The 18,294-nt window shown below is 42.5% G+C and overlaps 1 protein-coding gene across 1 annotated transcript in view; it reads right to left on the bottom strand.

Moving 5' to 3' along the window:
• The window catches only part of LOC137518877 (laminin subunit alpha-3-like), a 303,606-nt gene that overhangs the window by 261,095 nt on the left and 24,217 nt on the right, over positions 1–18,294 (bottom strand). Inside the window, exons 4-6 of the mRNA XM_068237275.1 lie at positions 14,935–15,053; positions 2,782–2,952; positions 665–762 (exon numbers count right to left, since the gene is read on the bottom strand). Coding sequence (XP_068093376.1) covers positions 665–762; positions 2,782–2,952; positions 14,935–15,053 — 388 coding nt within the window. The remainder of the gene's footprint in view (positions 1–664; positions 763–2,781; positions 2,953–14,934; positions 15,054–18,294) is intronic.

Here is an 18,294-nt window from a genome sequence, read left to right as displayed (position 1 = left end):
ACAGCTGGAGAACTTTATAATGCAAACGCCCATTCTCAACCTCATGCTAATATTTGTCTGAGGACCTCAGAAAAATAATTACCTGGTTACCTTGTGGGAAGTCAAATTCTGCATAAAACGTTCAGTTACTTTTGATGTCCTAATTGTCATCATAGTCGCTATCTACACTAGTGATGGGCATGCCCACTGATTAGGTGATTAATGTGACAGCTCTGCTTGTTTTTTTAACCATTTGCTGCTTTTCAATGCTTCCACCACATGCTTGTTTAATTATTTCTATCAATTTAAAAAGCCTAATTCGCTATAGTACTAAGTGTAAGTGTGTGTGTGTGTGTGTGTGGGGGGGGGGGGGTCTATGCTTGTGAAGGGGCGTGACAGTGAGGGATGGAGGAAATGTCACAGTCACAGAGGTGTTACTTTTCATTTAACCTCCATCCAATAGCAGGACCACTAATGTTCCACAATAATATAGTGCTCTGGAGAACCAAACTACATCAAGCTTGTATTATAATTATAGAATTATAGATAATTAAGAATCAACAGACATGGAGACATCTGTAGAAGGTGAAAAGTAAACAATCTTACCAAGCGTAGTAAAGAAAGTGACGTGTACAGGATGAAATGCCAGATATGTATGATAAAGTAGCTAACAATCAATACTTACAGGTTCTGGTTCCCAGCATTCCTCACTGTACAAACATCAGCATGGCCATGGCAAACACAACGACCTCCGATACTGATGTCCTTAATGCTGTAGTAATACTGGACAAAAGCAAACACATTTTATAATACTGTGCACAGTAGTAACTGAAGACATGAATCAAAAAATGTTAACTCTTTTGACACTAAAATACAAATTTACAAAATAATAAATGGGTGCTGATTCAGTAATATGACAAAAATCAATGACTGTGAAAAATATCCAGTTTGCAGATTTACAAAAACATACATGCCCGCTTATAAGCCTTCACATGGCCTGCAGTGGCATATAGGGAAGTCACTATGCGATGGCTGCAGTGACTGCCAGCTAATAGTATGTGGTATCTCGCCTTCTACACTACAAAAACCATGCAGTGATGTATTATGCTTTTCTGGACATGAGAAAAAATGCTTCTTAAAACATCCCTGTAAACGCAAAGAAGTATGATATACATTTTTTAAATTTGTTTTAAAAATACATCTCAGACCCTCTGAAAGTCTTATTAATCGCTTCACCATTCAAACAAGCTAGTACTGGACAGGAAGCTGCAGTCCATTATTGTAGGGCTCAAATCCCTAACCAGTACCAAAACACATTACCATTGGAGAAACTTTCCAGCGAAGAAGTAGGGGGTATTTCCTACCTCATTTTAATGAATCATTCTTCCAAAAGAAGAGGCAATGGGCTTTCCTACCTTTGTGAAGCCCGCAAAAAGGTTTGAGCAATACAATGGCTCCTAGTGTTATCGTGTCACACACTTAATAAAAAAACAACCATCCCCACTAAGTTAAATAAGTAAAAGGGGTCTTTCTGCATGAGGACCCATACTTGTTTACCATAAAGGGTTAAAGATAAATCAACAAAACAGAGGTTGTGGAAATATTTTACTTCATCTTAATGTTGCTAGAATAGTTTCCTCCCATATTTTGGTCTAATGCTTTCTCTATTTTCCTAGAAGAACTTCCTGTCTGCTCTAAAAAAAATAGCCACAGCAAGTGGCTTCATTACAAGTTATGGGAAATCTTTAAAGTGTACCAGAGCTGAACTATAAAAAAAGATTTATACATACCTGGGGCTTCCTCTAGCCCCATCCATTCAGATCCCTCCCACGTCGCCGTCCTCCGCTGTCTACAGCTTCGGGAACCGGGTCCGGACATTGCCATCAGTCGGCTCCAGTCTACGCACGAGAAGTGCGCCCTCTATGTATCTCTCCAGTTGCTGGAGAGATAAGTAGAGGGCACACTTCTCATGCGTAGACTGGAGCCGATTGACAGCAGTGACAGGACCCGGTTCCCGAAGCTGCAGACAGCGGAGGACGGAGTCCCTTTAAAAAACCTGAATTTTTACATTAAAGGGGAACTTCATCCTAAACAAACATACTGTTATTAAGTTACATTAGTTATGTTATTTGAATAGATAGGTAATATAATCTCTTACCCACCCTGTTTTAAAAGAACAGGCAAATGTTTGTGAGTCATGGGGGCAGCCATCTTTTTGGTTGAAAGAAGGTGACAGGGAGCATGAGACACAGTTCCAACTGTCCTGTGTCCTGATAACCCCTCCCAGCTGCACACACTAGGCTTCAAATGTCAAATTCAAAATGTTAAAAAAAAATTGCACCAAACAGCAGAACGAGAACAACAACATCAGAAATCCCATCATGCTTTGCACAGCATAAGGGGAAAACTGCCCAGGCAGTTTTCTTCTGTGCAGCTAAAATGGGGCTTGTATAAGAGAAACAAAGTTCTGATGCTGTGAAACTGTTAAAGAAACACCAAGCCTTTTCACTGCTGCTGAGTCAACTTTTAGTCTGGAGGTTCACTTTAACAGGCTGAACTGTGCAGGGAGTACAGAAAGGGTTAGGTTTCAGTCTTTCCTGCAGAGGCAGAGCCTGCTTTGAGTCACAGCTACTAATAAGGCTAATTACACTCTGATGTAGCTAAACAAACACACATGGCACACTGCAATTGATTTTTACAGCACTTGCTGTATATGTGGATCAAAAACTTTTCCTTGGTGTGCACGAGTCCAGGTCTCGAGTCTAAGGTATAAAAGGACAGCGGGTATGGTGACATACTTACTCTGCGAGTTACTGTTGGGTCTTTCTCTGCTTTAGATATTAGATGGCCAAGCAAAGTGTTTGTTCGCAGGAAACGCAGCCGTATATTCGTCGCCTTTGTGAATTCTCTCAGTACTGGGGAGTCCATGAAATGTTTAGCACCAGGCCGCCCATTCACTAATCTCACTACCACCTGAAAGAGGAAAGGATGTTAGAAATACAGGTTCTTTGTTTTTTGGTTTCTCTACAGTCCAACTGCTTTCATCATTTATGTGACGCCCTTACCCATTGCATTAATATATAAGATTTGGAAAAACGTATGTGATGCTTTTTGCAGTCAGCTGTATAGATGAATAAGATGCAAGTCTACTCAGGCCTGTACATCAGACACTGCTGAAATCATTGCAACTGTTTTCAGTTTCAATGCGAATAATTGCATTGCAAATTTGCACTTAGTGGAAATGGGCTCTTAGAACTGCATTTGCAATGTGAAGTTTAAACAGCAGCCATGACAGTGTGAGTTAGAATATGGTCATTGAGCTCCAAGGGGAGAGATTTAATCACCATTTGAAGTTTTCACCACTGTGCTTTTATCAGGCTAGACAGATAAAAGAGTTTTACAGATGGAGAGAAATGTCTGGCACTGCTAAGGCTTTATTGGTACAGTGACACAGAAATAGCAACTTGTGCAGATATTCAACCACATACCAGATAGATGCAGTGGCGGTGAGTGCAGGACTAGATAGTGCACTGCCCTCACTGCCACTGCAGGACTAGATAATGCTCTGCACTTACTGCCACTACAGGACTAGATAGTGCACTGCCCTCACTGCCACTGCAGGACTAGATAGTGCACTGCCCTCACTGCCACTGCAGGACTAGATAGTGCACTGCATTCACCGCCACTGCAAAACTAGACAGTGCCCTGCACTCACCGCCACCGCATCCATCTGGAATGTGATTGAATATCTGCACGAGTTACTGTTTCTATGTCACTGTACTGTACCAATAAAGCCTTAGCAGTGCCAGACATTTCTTTCCATTTGTACACATACGTACTAGAACTGGGTCCAGAGCACGCTATTAGCCAAAGATGGATGCTGCTTGACTTGGGGACTCCCATCTGCAGTATGGTAATGTTGGTATATTCTGTTCTCTAACACCTGAAATAAAAGTCTTTTGCCTCTTATTTACTTTTCAGGAGAGTCATGCTGCATCCAACTGCTGTTCTACTGCCTCATTTGCATAGATAGAAATCACTGGTTTTAAACTCTTACAATGCAAATAAAAAATAGAATATTTAATACAGCTAAGCTCTAAGTAGGCTTGGTTATGCATGTACCCATATTTATCTCATGTGACATCAGTTCAGGTACACTTTAACGTGGACCTGAACTCATAAATTCTTCTCTGCTCTAAATGATAGGCAACAGTATAATAACCTTTAAAGATAAACATTTCTTTGTTACAGCTTACAGAATTCCTGCAATAAATCCGCAGTGTGTCTACTTCCTGCTTTCATGGAAGCAGACAAAGAGTTTAAATCCTGTGTTAAATATTAGCCGTGTCTGCCGAGGACTGCTGAATTTCTGTGCTGACACAGCTGAGAGATCAAATTACACTTGCAGGCTCTTCTCTCTAAAAACACACGGTACATTTCTCTCTGTTTTCCTTGTGTTTTGTGCAAGAGTTCAGGTCCACTTTAAACTCATATGTTGTATTAAGCAAGTACAACATTGTAGCAGGAAGGCATCTGGTCCTTTACCCTGTGCACCAGAATCCGTAACATTTACGGGCCTAGAAACCTATAAGAAATGTAATATATTGACTTTCTACTTGTCAGACTTCCATGTCATGTATTCATCCCAGAAATGTAGGCACTGCAGAGCTCAGTGGTGTCAGAACTTGTATTATATTTGTTTGATCTTAGTCTACCTGATGTGTATCTTATCACATGCCATTACATTAAATGACTTTTCAAGTGAGCCAAAAGCAAGCATGAAAATCCTCACATCACAATAATCTAATGAAAGGGAGTGGCTGCCACGTTTTGTCAAGTCTTGGTTAGCACCGTAAAATCCATTGATATTTTTGGAAACTGAAGGAATGAACAGATAATTATTTCTCTCCCATGTATCATATATCCTATTTCTACCATATTTTCTTAATCTCCTTTACCTCACATCAAAAGAGAGAAAACAGAAAACGAATGGTCCGTTATACGTATGTACATCAGAACACAAAATAGACATTTTTGGTCCATTTTGCTGTAACGAAACCAAACCAAAAACACAGAAGTCAACGGATTCTATATCATACCCCTTTCAGGAGCCTAATTATATTCCTCCCAAGACTTCCAATGCTTATTTTATTCCTCTGAATCCCTCCCCCAGTGCCTCATTCTTTTAGTCGTCCTATTTGCAATAAGAGACGGCACACCACTGGCTGCAATGATTTTGCTGTATTGGATGAACAAGTACACTACATGTTACGAATATTACATTCTTCCTCAGGTGTTAAACAGCGAATTAACATACAAACACCAATATATGTGCCCATGAGAGGGCACCACACCCCTGGTGGCTCTACCCCCTAAAATGTTAACCCATTGTCCAAAGTCCAACATGTGCATTAAAACCACTCAATTAATACCAGGTCATATGGCGCTCCTTTTCGGCTACCAAAGATTAGTATTAAATAACTGACCGTGCTTGAGGCACTTCCAACAATGGAGTGCCACTGACCCACCTAAAAAAGAATACATAAACAACATATAAGCATCAACCGCATAGAAATACAACCAGGGCCGGGAGGACACAGAGGCCCGAGAGGCTCCAGCCTCTGAGCGGCAGGTCATCAGGTCAGGATGGGGCGCTTTCAAAGACATTCCAATCCTCAGGCAGTCCATGGGAAAAAAAGTTTTTTTTCCACTGTCCTGCAAGACACAGCTAAGGGAGGGGGGGGGGATAAAAAGCTCTTTGCACAGTTGTTCTGAAAGAGTGCACCTAATAAAGGTGCCCATACACTCGTCAGATTGGCAGCAGATAGATAAGAAATGCATCTGATGATCTATCTGATGCGTTTTTAGAACATTTTTTACCAGGAAAGAATTCCAATAGATTTCAGTTTGAAATCTATTGAAATTCGATCTGATGGCATTTTTTTGCCATCAGATTTCCATTAAGGCCAATGCAAACTGATAAGCAATCTCATCAGATCGACCTAAATTTTCCATCCTGCCTGGTCGATGGAAATCCATCGAAATCGATCGAAATCGGCCATCGATCGGTCGATTGGCCAACCGATTTTCAAACGATCAATCGATCGATCGGCCAGAAAATCGGCTGAGTGTATGGGCCCCTTAAGGAGTCATACATAGTTTAGAACTTGTGCTTGTGCTGAACTTGTGAACTAAGAATTTACGATACCTCTGTGTCAGTCCAACTCCCAGGTATGTGAGCAGGGAGTAAACAAGGATCTTGGCTTACAACCTCTAACCCCAGGTCGATGGTCTGTGTGAATTAAGGCATCTTAATGACATGTATTTATGCTTGAAAAAAAATATCTGTTTTCCCTTTTGATGTTGCATGTATATAAGCTGTCTGTACCACCAGTTTGCAAACTAACAGGATATAAGCCAGACGAAGGCTGCAAGGCCGAAAGCTTGCTTATTTTATTCATTTTTAGTTAGCCAATAAATGGTATCATCCTGATTTAAAACTTTATAGTTTAGACAGTAAGATTGGTAGACAGTTCCTTGTTTGTTTTTTTAACGCTTCTTCACTGACTTCTGTCAGTGATGTCATCCAGCTGCTCCCCCAGGAAGCCGCTCAGTCAAGCATGGCTGGCTGATGCAGAATGGAATTCTAACGGGGAAGGCAAAAGGTATGTTTGGTGTGTGTGTGTATGTGAGAGAGCAGCCCTGCGCCTTCCTCCATCCTGAACCTGTATTCTGGAGGTCAGGGAGAAAGGCTGTAAAGGCTTCTGTGCTGTGCTTCTCCCTACCCCCCCTTCACTCCTAGTACTGATAAGGACCTGGACTTACAGAAATGACCTGCAGTGTCCTAATGCTGCCAATGCCATGCTAGAGTAAGGGCAGCCATACATCTAGAGATGATGGGCAGATTTCACCAAGAAACAAATCTCTCTCTAATCCAATCTGGTTAGAGAGAGATCTGTCAGGTGCCCATACACCTCAGACCGATTCCCCATAGATTTTAGCATGACATCTCTTGGGAATCAGACGAGCCCCCTGCTTCTGCTGCATCCACCGCCACCCCCTAGTGTATAAATGTGCCCCCCAGTGTGTATTTATACATAACCTGTCCTGTGTTGCCCTTCGTCCATACGTCTTCCGCTCCTCCATTTGTGCTTCACATGCCACTGGCATTTAGCACACGTGACATCACACATGCGCCACACAATATATCCTGGTGGCATGTGAGCCACAAATGGAACAGAAGAAGCTGAAGACGGATGGGCATCGTGTGGTATAAACGACACAGGACAGGTAATGTATAAATGCACACATGGGGGCACATTTATACATTTGGGGGAACAGCACCAGGGGTTTTGTCGCATCCATCACTCGCACCACTTTACAAAGTACATAGTCATGTCACTGACTGTCCTCTGATGAGCTCACTTTCTAATCTCTGCCATAGTCATAATCTAATCTCCTACCATATTATTAGTATGTATTTCTAAATCACTGACATCTTCTGCAGCACTTTACAGAGTACATAGCCATGTCACTGACTGTCCTCAGAGGAGCTCACAATCTAATCCTACCATACTTATAGTCTAATGTCCTACCATATTAATATTTTGTATTTCTATAGCACTGACATCTTCTGCAGCATTTTACAGGGTACATAGTCATGTCACTGACTGTCCTCAGAGGCGCTAATCCTACCATACTTATAGTCTAATACCCTACAATATTACTATTATGTATTTATATAGCACTGACAGCTTCTGCAGCACTGTACAGAGTACATACTCCTGTCACTGACTGTCCTCAGAGAAGCTCACAATCTAATCCCTGCCATAGTCATAGTCAAATGTCCTACCATATTATTATTATGTATTTATACAGCACTGACTTCTTCTGCAGCACATTACAGAGTACATAGTCATGTCACTGACTGTCCTCAGAGGAGCTCACTATCTAATCCCTGCCAAAGTCATAGTGTAATGTCCTAACATATTATTATTATGTATTTTTATAGCACTGACATCTTCTGCAGCACTGTACAGAGTACATAGTCGTGTCACTGACTGTCCTCAGAGGAGCTCACAATCTAATCCCTGCCATAGTCATAGACTAACATTTTCACTATAGGATTGTTTGGGGGAAACCAGTTGACTTGTATGTTTTTGTACCAGTATGTTTTGAAGATGTAGGAGAATATGAAGTATCTGAATGAAATCTGGGGGCACTTATACCTGGCTTCCTTTATTGGAGGAACCTATACCTGGAGTGATACTGGGGGCCCCTATACCTGTACCTGGCTACCTAACCAGGGGGCACCTATATCTGGCTACCTAAAACTCATAGCAAAATAAGACTTCAAGTGATCTCCAGTACTGTGATGATTACTGTATGAGTGCCAAATGCAGTCCTGTGGAGCAGCTCACTATATACACCAGCCTGTAAAGAGGAACAATAACTGAGATGTGGCCGATAAAGGGGGGTGGGGCGCACTTGGGCAGCTCAGCCTCTGTTGGTGATGGACCTTGTCCTAGCCCTGAATACAACTGCATAAAATTGTAACAGTGTAAAAGTACAAAAGGCCTGATTCACAAAAAAGCGCCAACCGACAGCACGGTCGCCCTTTGTACTTTTACACTGTTACAATTGTATGCAGTTGTATTTCTATGCGGTTGATGCTCATATGTTATTGTTTATGTATTCTTTTTTAGGTGGGTCAGTGGCACTCCATTGTTGGAAGTGCCTCAAGCACGGTCAGTTATTCAATACTAATCTTTGGTAGCCGAAAAGGAGTGCCATATGACCTGGTATTAATTGAGTGGTTTTAATGCACATGTTGGACTATGGACAATGGGTTAACATTTAGGAGGTGGAGCCACCAGGGGTGTGGTGCCCTCTCATGAGCACATATATTGGTGTTTGTATGTTAATTCGCTGTTTAACACCTGAGGAAGAATGTAATATTCGTAACATGTAGTGTACTTGTTCATCCAATACAGCAAAATCATTGCAGCCAGTGGTGTGCCATCTCTTATTGCTAATAGGACGTTCATCTGTAGCCGTTGGGCAATCCGATTGAGACAAGGCACCGGCAAGCATACTGGTCTCATAAGACTAGATACACTTGTTCCCCGTGCAACAGTTGATGCAATTCCTCATTCTTTGGGGGCCTGAACCCACTAACGCAGTTGTATCCGCTTCTGTCCACTTTTCATCATCTGTAACATTGATGTGTAACTGAAAAGCGGACACAACTGAATCAGTGGGCTCAGGACCTTACCCCACTAAACCTAAAAGAACCCCCCAACATGCAGCTCAGATTCCCCACATACTCACCTCCTGGAAATGCCCAATGTTGCAGCAGAGAAGAAAGAGTTCTAGGTTGTGATATGAACAGTGCGGATTACACTGCTGACTGTGTAGGGCTTGTCAAAATATGTCGTTTAAGACATTGGCAGTGTGGGGTATGGTTACTGACATGCGCCTGCATTAATGACAGGTGTCTGCTCTCAGCTTTGTTATTGGCACTGGGAAATCGTTGGCTGCAAGAAGTGCCAGATCATAATGCCAAATCTGACAACAAAAACTGAGTATTGTATTTGGGTTAGGCATAGATTACTATAGTGTTTGGGGATTAAGTAGGCCAAGGTTAGCTTTAGTTTTCAGGGTTAAAAGGTTAAAGGTGCATACACGCCTTTGACTTATGCCGCCTATCAGGGACTGGGACCCGATCACCTTGAGCGACATCCCTGGGCTGGCCAGTACAGATGCAGGTCAGTTGTGTAGCTGACAACGCGTTCTGTTGCTATGTGAGGAGGCTGAGGGATGGCGGAGGAATGATCGAGCAGCGCATACATGACATCATGCAGGCAGGGGAGCGTCGTGCACAAAGGTGTTGGGTGTTGCTTAGCCAGGTTGATCCGCTGGACAGATCATTTGCATAGCGGCAGTTGGGGGCTACTGTACACATGCTTGATTGTTATCGGCTGCCTCAGCCGTCTTTAGTCAAGCGTGTGTGCGAGCCTTAAGGCATATCAATCCACTATTTTCATATTCATTGACAAAAACAAGCATTTGTGAGTTCAGAGTGTGGAGAGGTGTTCTTAGACATTGGCCACAATTCACTAAAATCATGCTGGTGATAATAAGGCAAGTGAAAACTTATCACCACACATGGATCTGTATTTTAAAGAGGAACTCCAATGAAAATAATGTAATAAAAAAGTGCTTCATTTTTACAATTTTTATTTATTATGTATAAATGATTTAGTCAGTGTTTGCCCATTGTAAAACCTTTCCTCTCCCTGATTTACATTCTGACATTTATCACATGGTGACATTTTTCCTGCCGGCAGGTGATGTCAGTGGAAGGAGATGCTGCTTGCTTTTTTTGGCAGTTGGAAACAGCTGTTGTTTCCCACAATGCAACTCGGCTAATATAGTGTGATGTCAGAACCGTGGTCCTGACATCCCATTGTGGGAGAGGTTTCACCACAATATCAGCCATACAGAGCCCCCTGATGATCCGTTTGTGAAAAGGAAAATAAATCTTGTGGGAAAGGGGGTATCAGCTACTGATTAGGATGAAGTTCAATTCTTGGTTACGGTTTCTCTTTAAAGGTGGCCATACACTGGTCGATGTGCCATTAGATCGACCAGCTGACAGATCCCTATCTGATCGAATCTGATCAGATAGGGATCGTATGGCTGCCTTTACTGCAAACAGATTGTGAATCGATTTCAGCCTGAAACCGATCACAATCTGTTCAGCTGCTCCTGCCGCCTGTCCCCCCCCCCCCCCGTATACATTACCTGAGGCTGGCTCCCGGGCGTCTTCTCCGCACTGCACCGCACCGCTGTTCTTGCTCCATCCCGGCGCTTCCTGTGTTACTCCGTGACCAGGAAGTTCAAATAGAGCGCCCTCTATTTCAACTTCCTGGTCACCGGAGTGACACAGGAAGTATAAGCGTACACTGGGACATGCGGAAATGCGGTGCAGCGAGGAGAAGAGGACCCCGGAGCCAGCTTCAGGTAATGTATACATGCTCGGATCGGGCCCGAATCGTACGCCGCAAGCGACGCGCTCCTACCGCCGGGCGATCGAGGGTAATTTCCCGCACGGCGCGATCGACGGTCCGATCTGATTTCGGGAGGGAATCGGATCGGCGGGTGCGTTTAGCGCAAGCGATTGGCAGCAGATCCGATCCCAGGATCGGATCTGCTGTCGAAACGGCCGTGAATCGAGCCAGTGTATGGCCTGCTTAAGTGTTAATTCACTAAAGAAGCTTGCCTTATTAAGGTGTAGTGATAACAGTTTTCAAAGTGAGAATGTTAACATCACTTCAGTCATTAAGTTATCACCTCTGTAGTTATTTTCACATAAATTAGTAGAATTCTAAATGCTTTATCACCGTGGTGATGGCAGTAAAACAGCTCTGAATTGTTATTAAAGACAGGAGATAAGCTTAGTGAATTGTTGCCATTGTCAGCCCCCCTTTTTCAGTAACCGTGCAAGGTATTGCTCTTCCACTCTGGTGCCTGCAATAAGGCAACCCTATGCCCTCTTCATAGAACAGAACATACTGCTCATCTGGCAGCCATGCAGTGTTTCTCTACAGAGACTGTCCCTAAACAATCTATTGAAATGATCAGGAGAATCATGTCAGGTAGCAATAATCCAAAGTGTGTTAGTAGGTAGATTAACTTCACTTTTAAAACATTCTTCACAGAATAATTTTAATTAGTTCCTAATGCACAATTTATTTTGCCTCCATGAGAAGTTCTCTCAGAGCACCAGTAAGCCTGACAGAACTGTAGGTGTCAGCCAGTATCTCTCCATCACTGCACTGTGAAAATAGCCATATACGGTAAACACATGAACGAGGCAGGTTTTAGGAAAAGACACGAGAATAAGAATGCTATGCCAAGCACCAGCACATATTACATGAAAAAAAAATGATATGCTATGAAGCTCTTGATGAGGGGTTATTTTTTTGTTTTACAACAAGAGCTAGTGGTTGCATTATGGGTACAGTATTATGCTTGTGTTTTTTGTTAGACATATAAAATGTATACATCTGTTTTTTGGCCGTTCATCCCCCAGTAAAAACAATATGTTTGTGTGAGGATAATGTTGCGGTGCAGGCTTTACTCATATTTAATCTATGTTTTTCCTCTCAGAAGTGTCCAGCACTAAAATCTCTCCTTGAAGCACTTGTAGTATACTCAATATAAACCACCCCAAAATACTTAGTACTGGCAGCTCACATTTCCAGATGGGAAGATTTCAGCAAGCTGCACTTCCCAGAGAAGAAGAAAGATGGTCATAGCTGGTTTCCACTGTACAGTGATGGGACCAAAAAGTACCGGTAATTGACTGGCAGCTGCAACTCTGCAGTGTAAATAACGGTGCAACTTCTGCCACTGCTCTAACACAACTGATAAAGGGTATAAAAGGAATTATCCATGCTATCTGCAGGTAAGCCCTGTATAGTTTTCTGCTCTGCCTGATTGGATTCCCCCATCAATGTTAAACCAAAATTAACTGAACCTCAGTCTGAGTTTTTTTTTTCTTAATAGACATCCATGCACAGGATGGGGTCTTATTTAAAGCTAACCTGAAGGGAATCCGGGCTCTGTGATAATCTGCAAAATCCAGACTTTCCGTTCAGTTTTCTAAAATGGAACCCACGGCTTTGATTTTTTGAAGTGTAAAGAGGGACGCTATTTTTAACATTGGTATCCGTGGCCCCATTTTTGTTCAGGGCAAAAACACGGAGCCGCGGATACGGTTTTGAAACAAGTGTGAACCGTCCCTCACAGTTGCCGTTTTAAAGAGAACCAGAGACGAAGCACCCTCATGTATTTTATTACATTTATCAGTGGGAACATGACAGTAAACACCTACCCTGCTTTTAGTTTCATTCTTATCTGCTTAATTAGTCTATTAGCAGCTGTGATAAGAATCCCCGACTGGCTCAGTCTAGGTTTGACCTGGAATCATTATAGCTGAGTCACTCTTCTGTGGAGTCTTTTCAAGACCAAGCCTGCCACCTCCTGGCTCAGATTTCCTGCTTTGCATACTGAGAGCTGTGATGACATGGGAGGGGTTGCTCCTGCTGAGAGAGAAGCTCTGAAACAGACAAGTGTGGCTGCAATATGATCTGTGTGCACTCTGCATAGATAATGATGATGACTGCAGTTTCATTCCTATGAGAGACACTTCCTACAGGCAGCTGCACATCATACCAAAATGAAAGCACACAGATGAAAGGCTGCAGCAGCCTTTCTCATATAGCCTAGATAGCAGCCTAGTCTCACATAGCCTCATATAGCCTAGACAGCACATCCAGAACAACTCATAACCCGGAAGCAGAAGGGATATGAGCCGGCGGCCATATTTGATTTTTCCTGGAGCAATAATGGATAAAAAACACAAAAAAAGGCACACCAGAGCGGCGAAATTATCAGGTAGAGCATTTATTCTTTACAAGCTATCGACTGATATGTTTATTTTGTGTGAAACGTTCATCTCTGGTTCCCTTTAAAAGCACACTCTGTCATTTAAACTATAAAACAAAGCAGAAATACTGACCCTTTGAAAAAGGAATAAAGAAAATGATCTAAAGATTTGATCCCCAGCCCTCCTCCTATCAACAAACTATAAGTTGTTTATACAAAACTTGTAAATACTGTAATTTAAGATGCAACCTTACAGTCACATGACCACTTTACTGCTTCTTTTCCCTCCTGCACTGTGGGGAGGGACTGCATCTAAAGCTAAGTACACATGCGAAGATGCAACGGGGGTACAGCGCCATCAAACAATCATTCCCCAAATCATCTTTACTAATCGTTTAAATGAGGAGAGAACGGTGATACGTGAACCATTCTTCAAATGATCGCATTAATTTGCGTGGGAGTCAATGGAATTCTGAACGATTGCTTGTCCAGTGATCCATCATGATGGTCATTCAATACGAAAGATCGCTGCAGGTGGTCACACGTCGCTAAACATCATTTATTGAATTTTCATTTAACAATGTTATGTGATATCGTGAAATCGAACAGTCACCTGAACAACCACTTGGTAGATATAGAACTTAAAGAGAACCAAAAACAAAGCACCCTCATGTATTTTACCATATATATCAATGGGAACATGACAGTAAACACCTACTCTGCTCTTTCTTTCATTCTTCACTGCTCAATCTGCCTGTTATCAGCTGATAAGAATCCCCGACCGAACATTCAGTCTAGCTTTGCCCTGAATGATTATAGCTGAGTCAGTCTTCTGTGAAGTCTTCTTTTCACGCCCAAGCCCACCCCCTCCTGGCTCTGCTTTCCTGCTACGAGGATACATAGCAGGAAAGCAGAGCAGCAAGGGGGCAGGCTTAGGCTTGAAAAGACATAAGACTTATGAAAGAAACTGCCATATAGTCTAACAGAAGGTGCATGAGTTAAGGTGTGGCGTAATGGCTGCTTTATACACACTGCAATGCAATACCTATGCAACGTTCACCGTGCGGCGGGTGCGTTGCGGTAAAAGGGCCTGCAGTATTGTAACACACTGAAAGCAATGCATTACAGCAAAGCGTGTGTGTTAACAGTTACAGTGAAGCATACTTTTCATTCATTGTATGCTTCATTCTATGTGACGCAATGTGCAAGTTTCCTAATACAGTGCATTCCTGCTGTTACAAGGAAGGCAACACAAAGACCACTGTGAACCTAACCTCAGGGTTCTGTATGTTGCCTTGCAGTCCGTGAGGCGGAGTTCACCCGATAGTCAGGTTTTTGCAGATTTTATCTTTAAAAGTAATTTACAATCATTTGTTGCATAAGGCTGTTGTTAGCATCTGGTAGTTTGCTAAATACATATAGGTCAGCTTTAAACAGTTCTAATAGACGGTATAACAATTACTGATGGCAGTTTTTAGCAGTCCATTAAGGTCTACTTACCTCTCCATTCTCCAAGGGGACAATCCGGGAGTATTCCGTTGTGCAAATGACATCATCATCTCTAGTAATGGGCTGTCTGGCCTCCTTCCCAAACTGATGCAGGCAATCATGCTTAGAATCTGGAATGTCACTCTAATATTAGTACAACATGCCACAGTCTATACCAAAGCTGCTAACTAGTAAACATACTAATACAGTATAATCTCGTTATAATAAATTCGGGTATAGTAAACATTTGGGTATAGTAAACCACCTCTCTAGGTCCCAGTCAATCTCCATGATAAGTCTATGGGGCAACACCTGGTATAGTAAACCCTGATATAGTAAACATGTTTATTGGCCCCTATGTGATGCTGACTCTGGATATAGTAAAAAGTGAGTGGTGCATGTGTCATTTGTCAATGTGAGCTCAAGCGTGAGCAGAAAGTTTTGCAGGACACATGCTGCAAGTTTCGCCCGTGGAGGTATTGGAACCACACACAGGAAGCGTGTGGCTGCCTTTATTCAGTGAGGGCTGCAATTTTTATGGAGCCCTGGATACTGTATCAGCAATTTGTCCAGCCTGGCTATGCAGCCCTAAGGTATACTGTACTTAACCTTGTAGTCCACCAAATGGGCAAGTGCTTGTACTGTACCTCCAATGGGAGGACAGAGTTGCTCCTTTTCAGCAGAGAATGTACCGGGGCATGCTGGGCCATTTCTAGGACAATTTCTGATATAGTAAACTTCCGATATACCGTAGTAAACAACTTTTCCTGGTCCCTAGGAGTTTACTATAACGAGATTATACCTTACCACACATTCAACATACAATATGTATATGGTGTTTTAATTACTGGTAGTCTATTTCTTTCAGCACTATGTTTAGTTGTAAAAACTTCTGATTTGTCGCACAGAAAAGTATTGCTTGATATACCAAACAGATGTCTGCGCTTGAGCAAATAAAGGGCTAGAGTTAGACTATAGCGAGGATTAGAAAATCTGACTCTTTTCAGAAGAACACAATGCACTCATCACTTACAGTGAATTCACACATTTATCCCTGTTTCAGGTGTTTGCATACTTCTTTGTGCTCACTGTTCCCACTATGACCAGTAAAATAATACACATAGTTATGAACAGTTTACGACTAGCAGGGTGATAACCTAAAGACAATGATAGTGTATGCATGGAGGAGATTTCTCTGAAAGCCTACAAAGGAAGACTCTCAAGAGAATGTTGTATGGGAGGAGCCAGGAGGAGCAAGCCAGTGGCAGGCAATGTGCCAGCGAATTCCTCACGGATTAAGGAGATGGTTCAACACCTGTGCTTGAGTAAAGCTAATGGCAAAGTCAACAACCCTCATTAAGTTTATTTAAATGCTTTGGACAAAACTGTCACTTTGTGAAAGATGATGTGCAGTTTAATATAGATACTGTAGATAAATAGTTAGATAGATACAGTGGGTTGCAAAAGTATTCGGCCCCCTTGAAGTTTTCCACATTTTGTCATATTACTGCCACAAACATGAATCAATTTTATTGGAATTCCACATGAAAGACCAATACAAAGTGGTGTACACATGAGAAGTGGAACGAAAATCATAAATGATTCCAAACATTTTTTTACAAATCAATAACTGCAAAGTGGTGTGTGCGTAATTATTCAGCCCCCTTTGGTCTGAGTGCAGTCAGTTGCATTTAGACATTGCATGATGAGTGCTAATGACTAAATAGAGTGCACCTGTGTGTAATCTAATGTCAGTACAAATACAGCTGCTCTGTAAGGGCCTCAGAGGTTGCCTAAGAGAATATTGGGAGTAACAACACCGTGAAGTCCAAAGAACACACAAGACAGGTCAGGGATCAAGTTATTGAGAAATTTAAAGCAGGCTTAGGCTACAAAAAGATTTCCAAAGCCTTGAACATCCCACGGAGCACTGTTCAAGCGATCAATCAGAAATGGAAGGAGTATGGCACAACTGTAAACCTACCAAGACAAGGCCGTCCACCTAAACTCACAGGCCGAACAAGGAGAGCGCTGATCAGAAATGCAGTCAAGACTAGAGGCCCATGGTGACTCTGGACGAGCTGCAGAGATCTACAGCTCAGGTGGGAGACTCTGTCCATAGGACAACTATTAGTCATGCACTGTGCAAAGTTGGCCTTTATGGAAGAGTGGCAAGAAGAAAGGCATTGTTAACAGAAAGCATAAGAAGTCCCGTTTGCAGTTTACCACAAGCCATGTGGGGGACACAGCAACCATGTGGAAGAAGGTGCTCTGGTCAGATGAGACCAAAATGGAACTTTTTGGCCAAAATGCAAAATGCTATGTGTGGCAGAAAACTAACACTGCACATCACTCTGAACACACCATCCCCACCGTCAAATATGGTGGTGGCAGCATCATGCTCGGGGGATGCATCTCTTCAGCAGGGACAGGGAAGCTGGTCAGAGTTGATGGGAAGATGGATGGAGCCAAATACAGGGCAAACTTGGAAGAAAAGCTCTTGGAGACTCCAAAAGACTTGAGACTGGGGCGGAGGTTCACCTTCCAGCAGGACAATGACCCTAAACATAAAGCCAGGGCAACAATGGAATGGTTTAAAACAAAACATATTTATGTGTTAGAATGGCCCAGTCAAAATCCAATCGAGAATCTATGGCAAGATCTGAAAACTGCTGTTCACAAACGCTGTCCATCTAATCTGACTGAGCTGGAGCTGTTTTGCAAAGAAGAATGGGCAAGGATTTCAGTCTCTGGATGTGTAAAGCTGGTAGAGACATACCTTAAAAGACTGGCAGCTGTAATTGCAGCAAAAGGTGGTTCTAAAAAGTATTGACTCAGGGGGCCGAATAATTACGCACACCCCACTTTGCAGTTATTTATTTGTAAAAAAAATGTTTGGAATGATTTATGATTTTCGATCCACTTCTCACATGTACACCACTTTGTATTGGTCTTTCACGTGAAATTCCAATAAAATTGATGCCACTGTTTGTGGCAGTAATGTGACAAAATGTGGAAAACTTCAAGGGGGCTGAATACTTTTGCAACCCACTGTAGATAGATAGATAGATAGATAGGCAGCACAGTGGCATAGAAGTTAGCGATCTTGCCTTGCAGCGATGGTTCCCCACTTTGTATCCCAGCCAGGGCACTATCTGCACGGAGTTTGTATGTTCTCCGCAGGGCTGTGGAGACGGTACAAAAATCATCCGACTCCAACTCCTCAGTTTATAAAACCACTGACTCCAGGCACCCAAAATTGCTCCGACTCCTCAACTCCTAGAGTGGGCACAAAAATCATCCATTTCCAACTCCGACTTCTCAGTTAATGAAACCACTGACTCCAACTCCGACTCCAGGTACCCAAATATT

This window comes from Hyperolius riggenbachi, chromosome 5, assembly GCF_040937935.1.
Source record: "Hyperolius riggenbachi isolate aHypRig1 chromosome 5, aHypRig1.pri, whole genome shotgun sequence".
In the NCBI taxonomy this organism is placed as follows: domain Eukaryota; kingdom Metazoa; phylum Chordata; class Amphibia; order Anura; family Hyperoliidae; genus Hyperolius; species Hyperolius riggenbachi.
The sequence above is the reverse complement of the archived record's forward strand: the minus strand, read 5'-3'. Positions and strand labels throughout refer to the sequence as shown.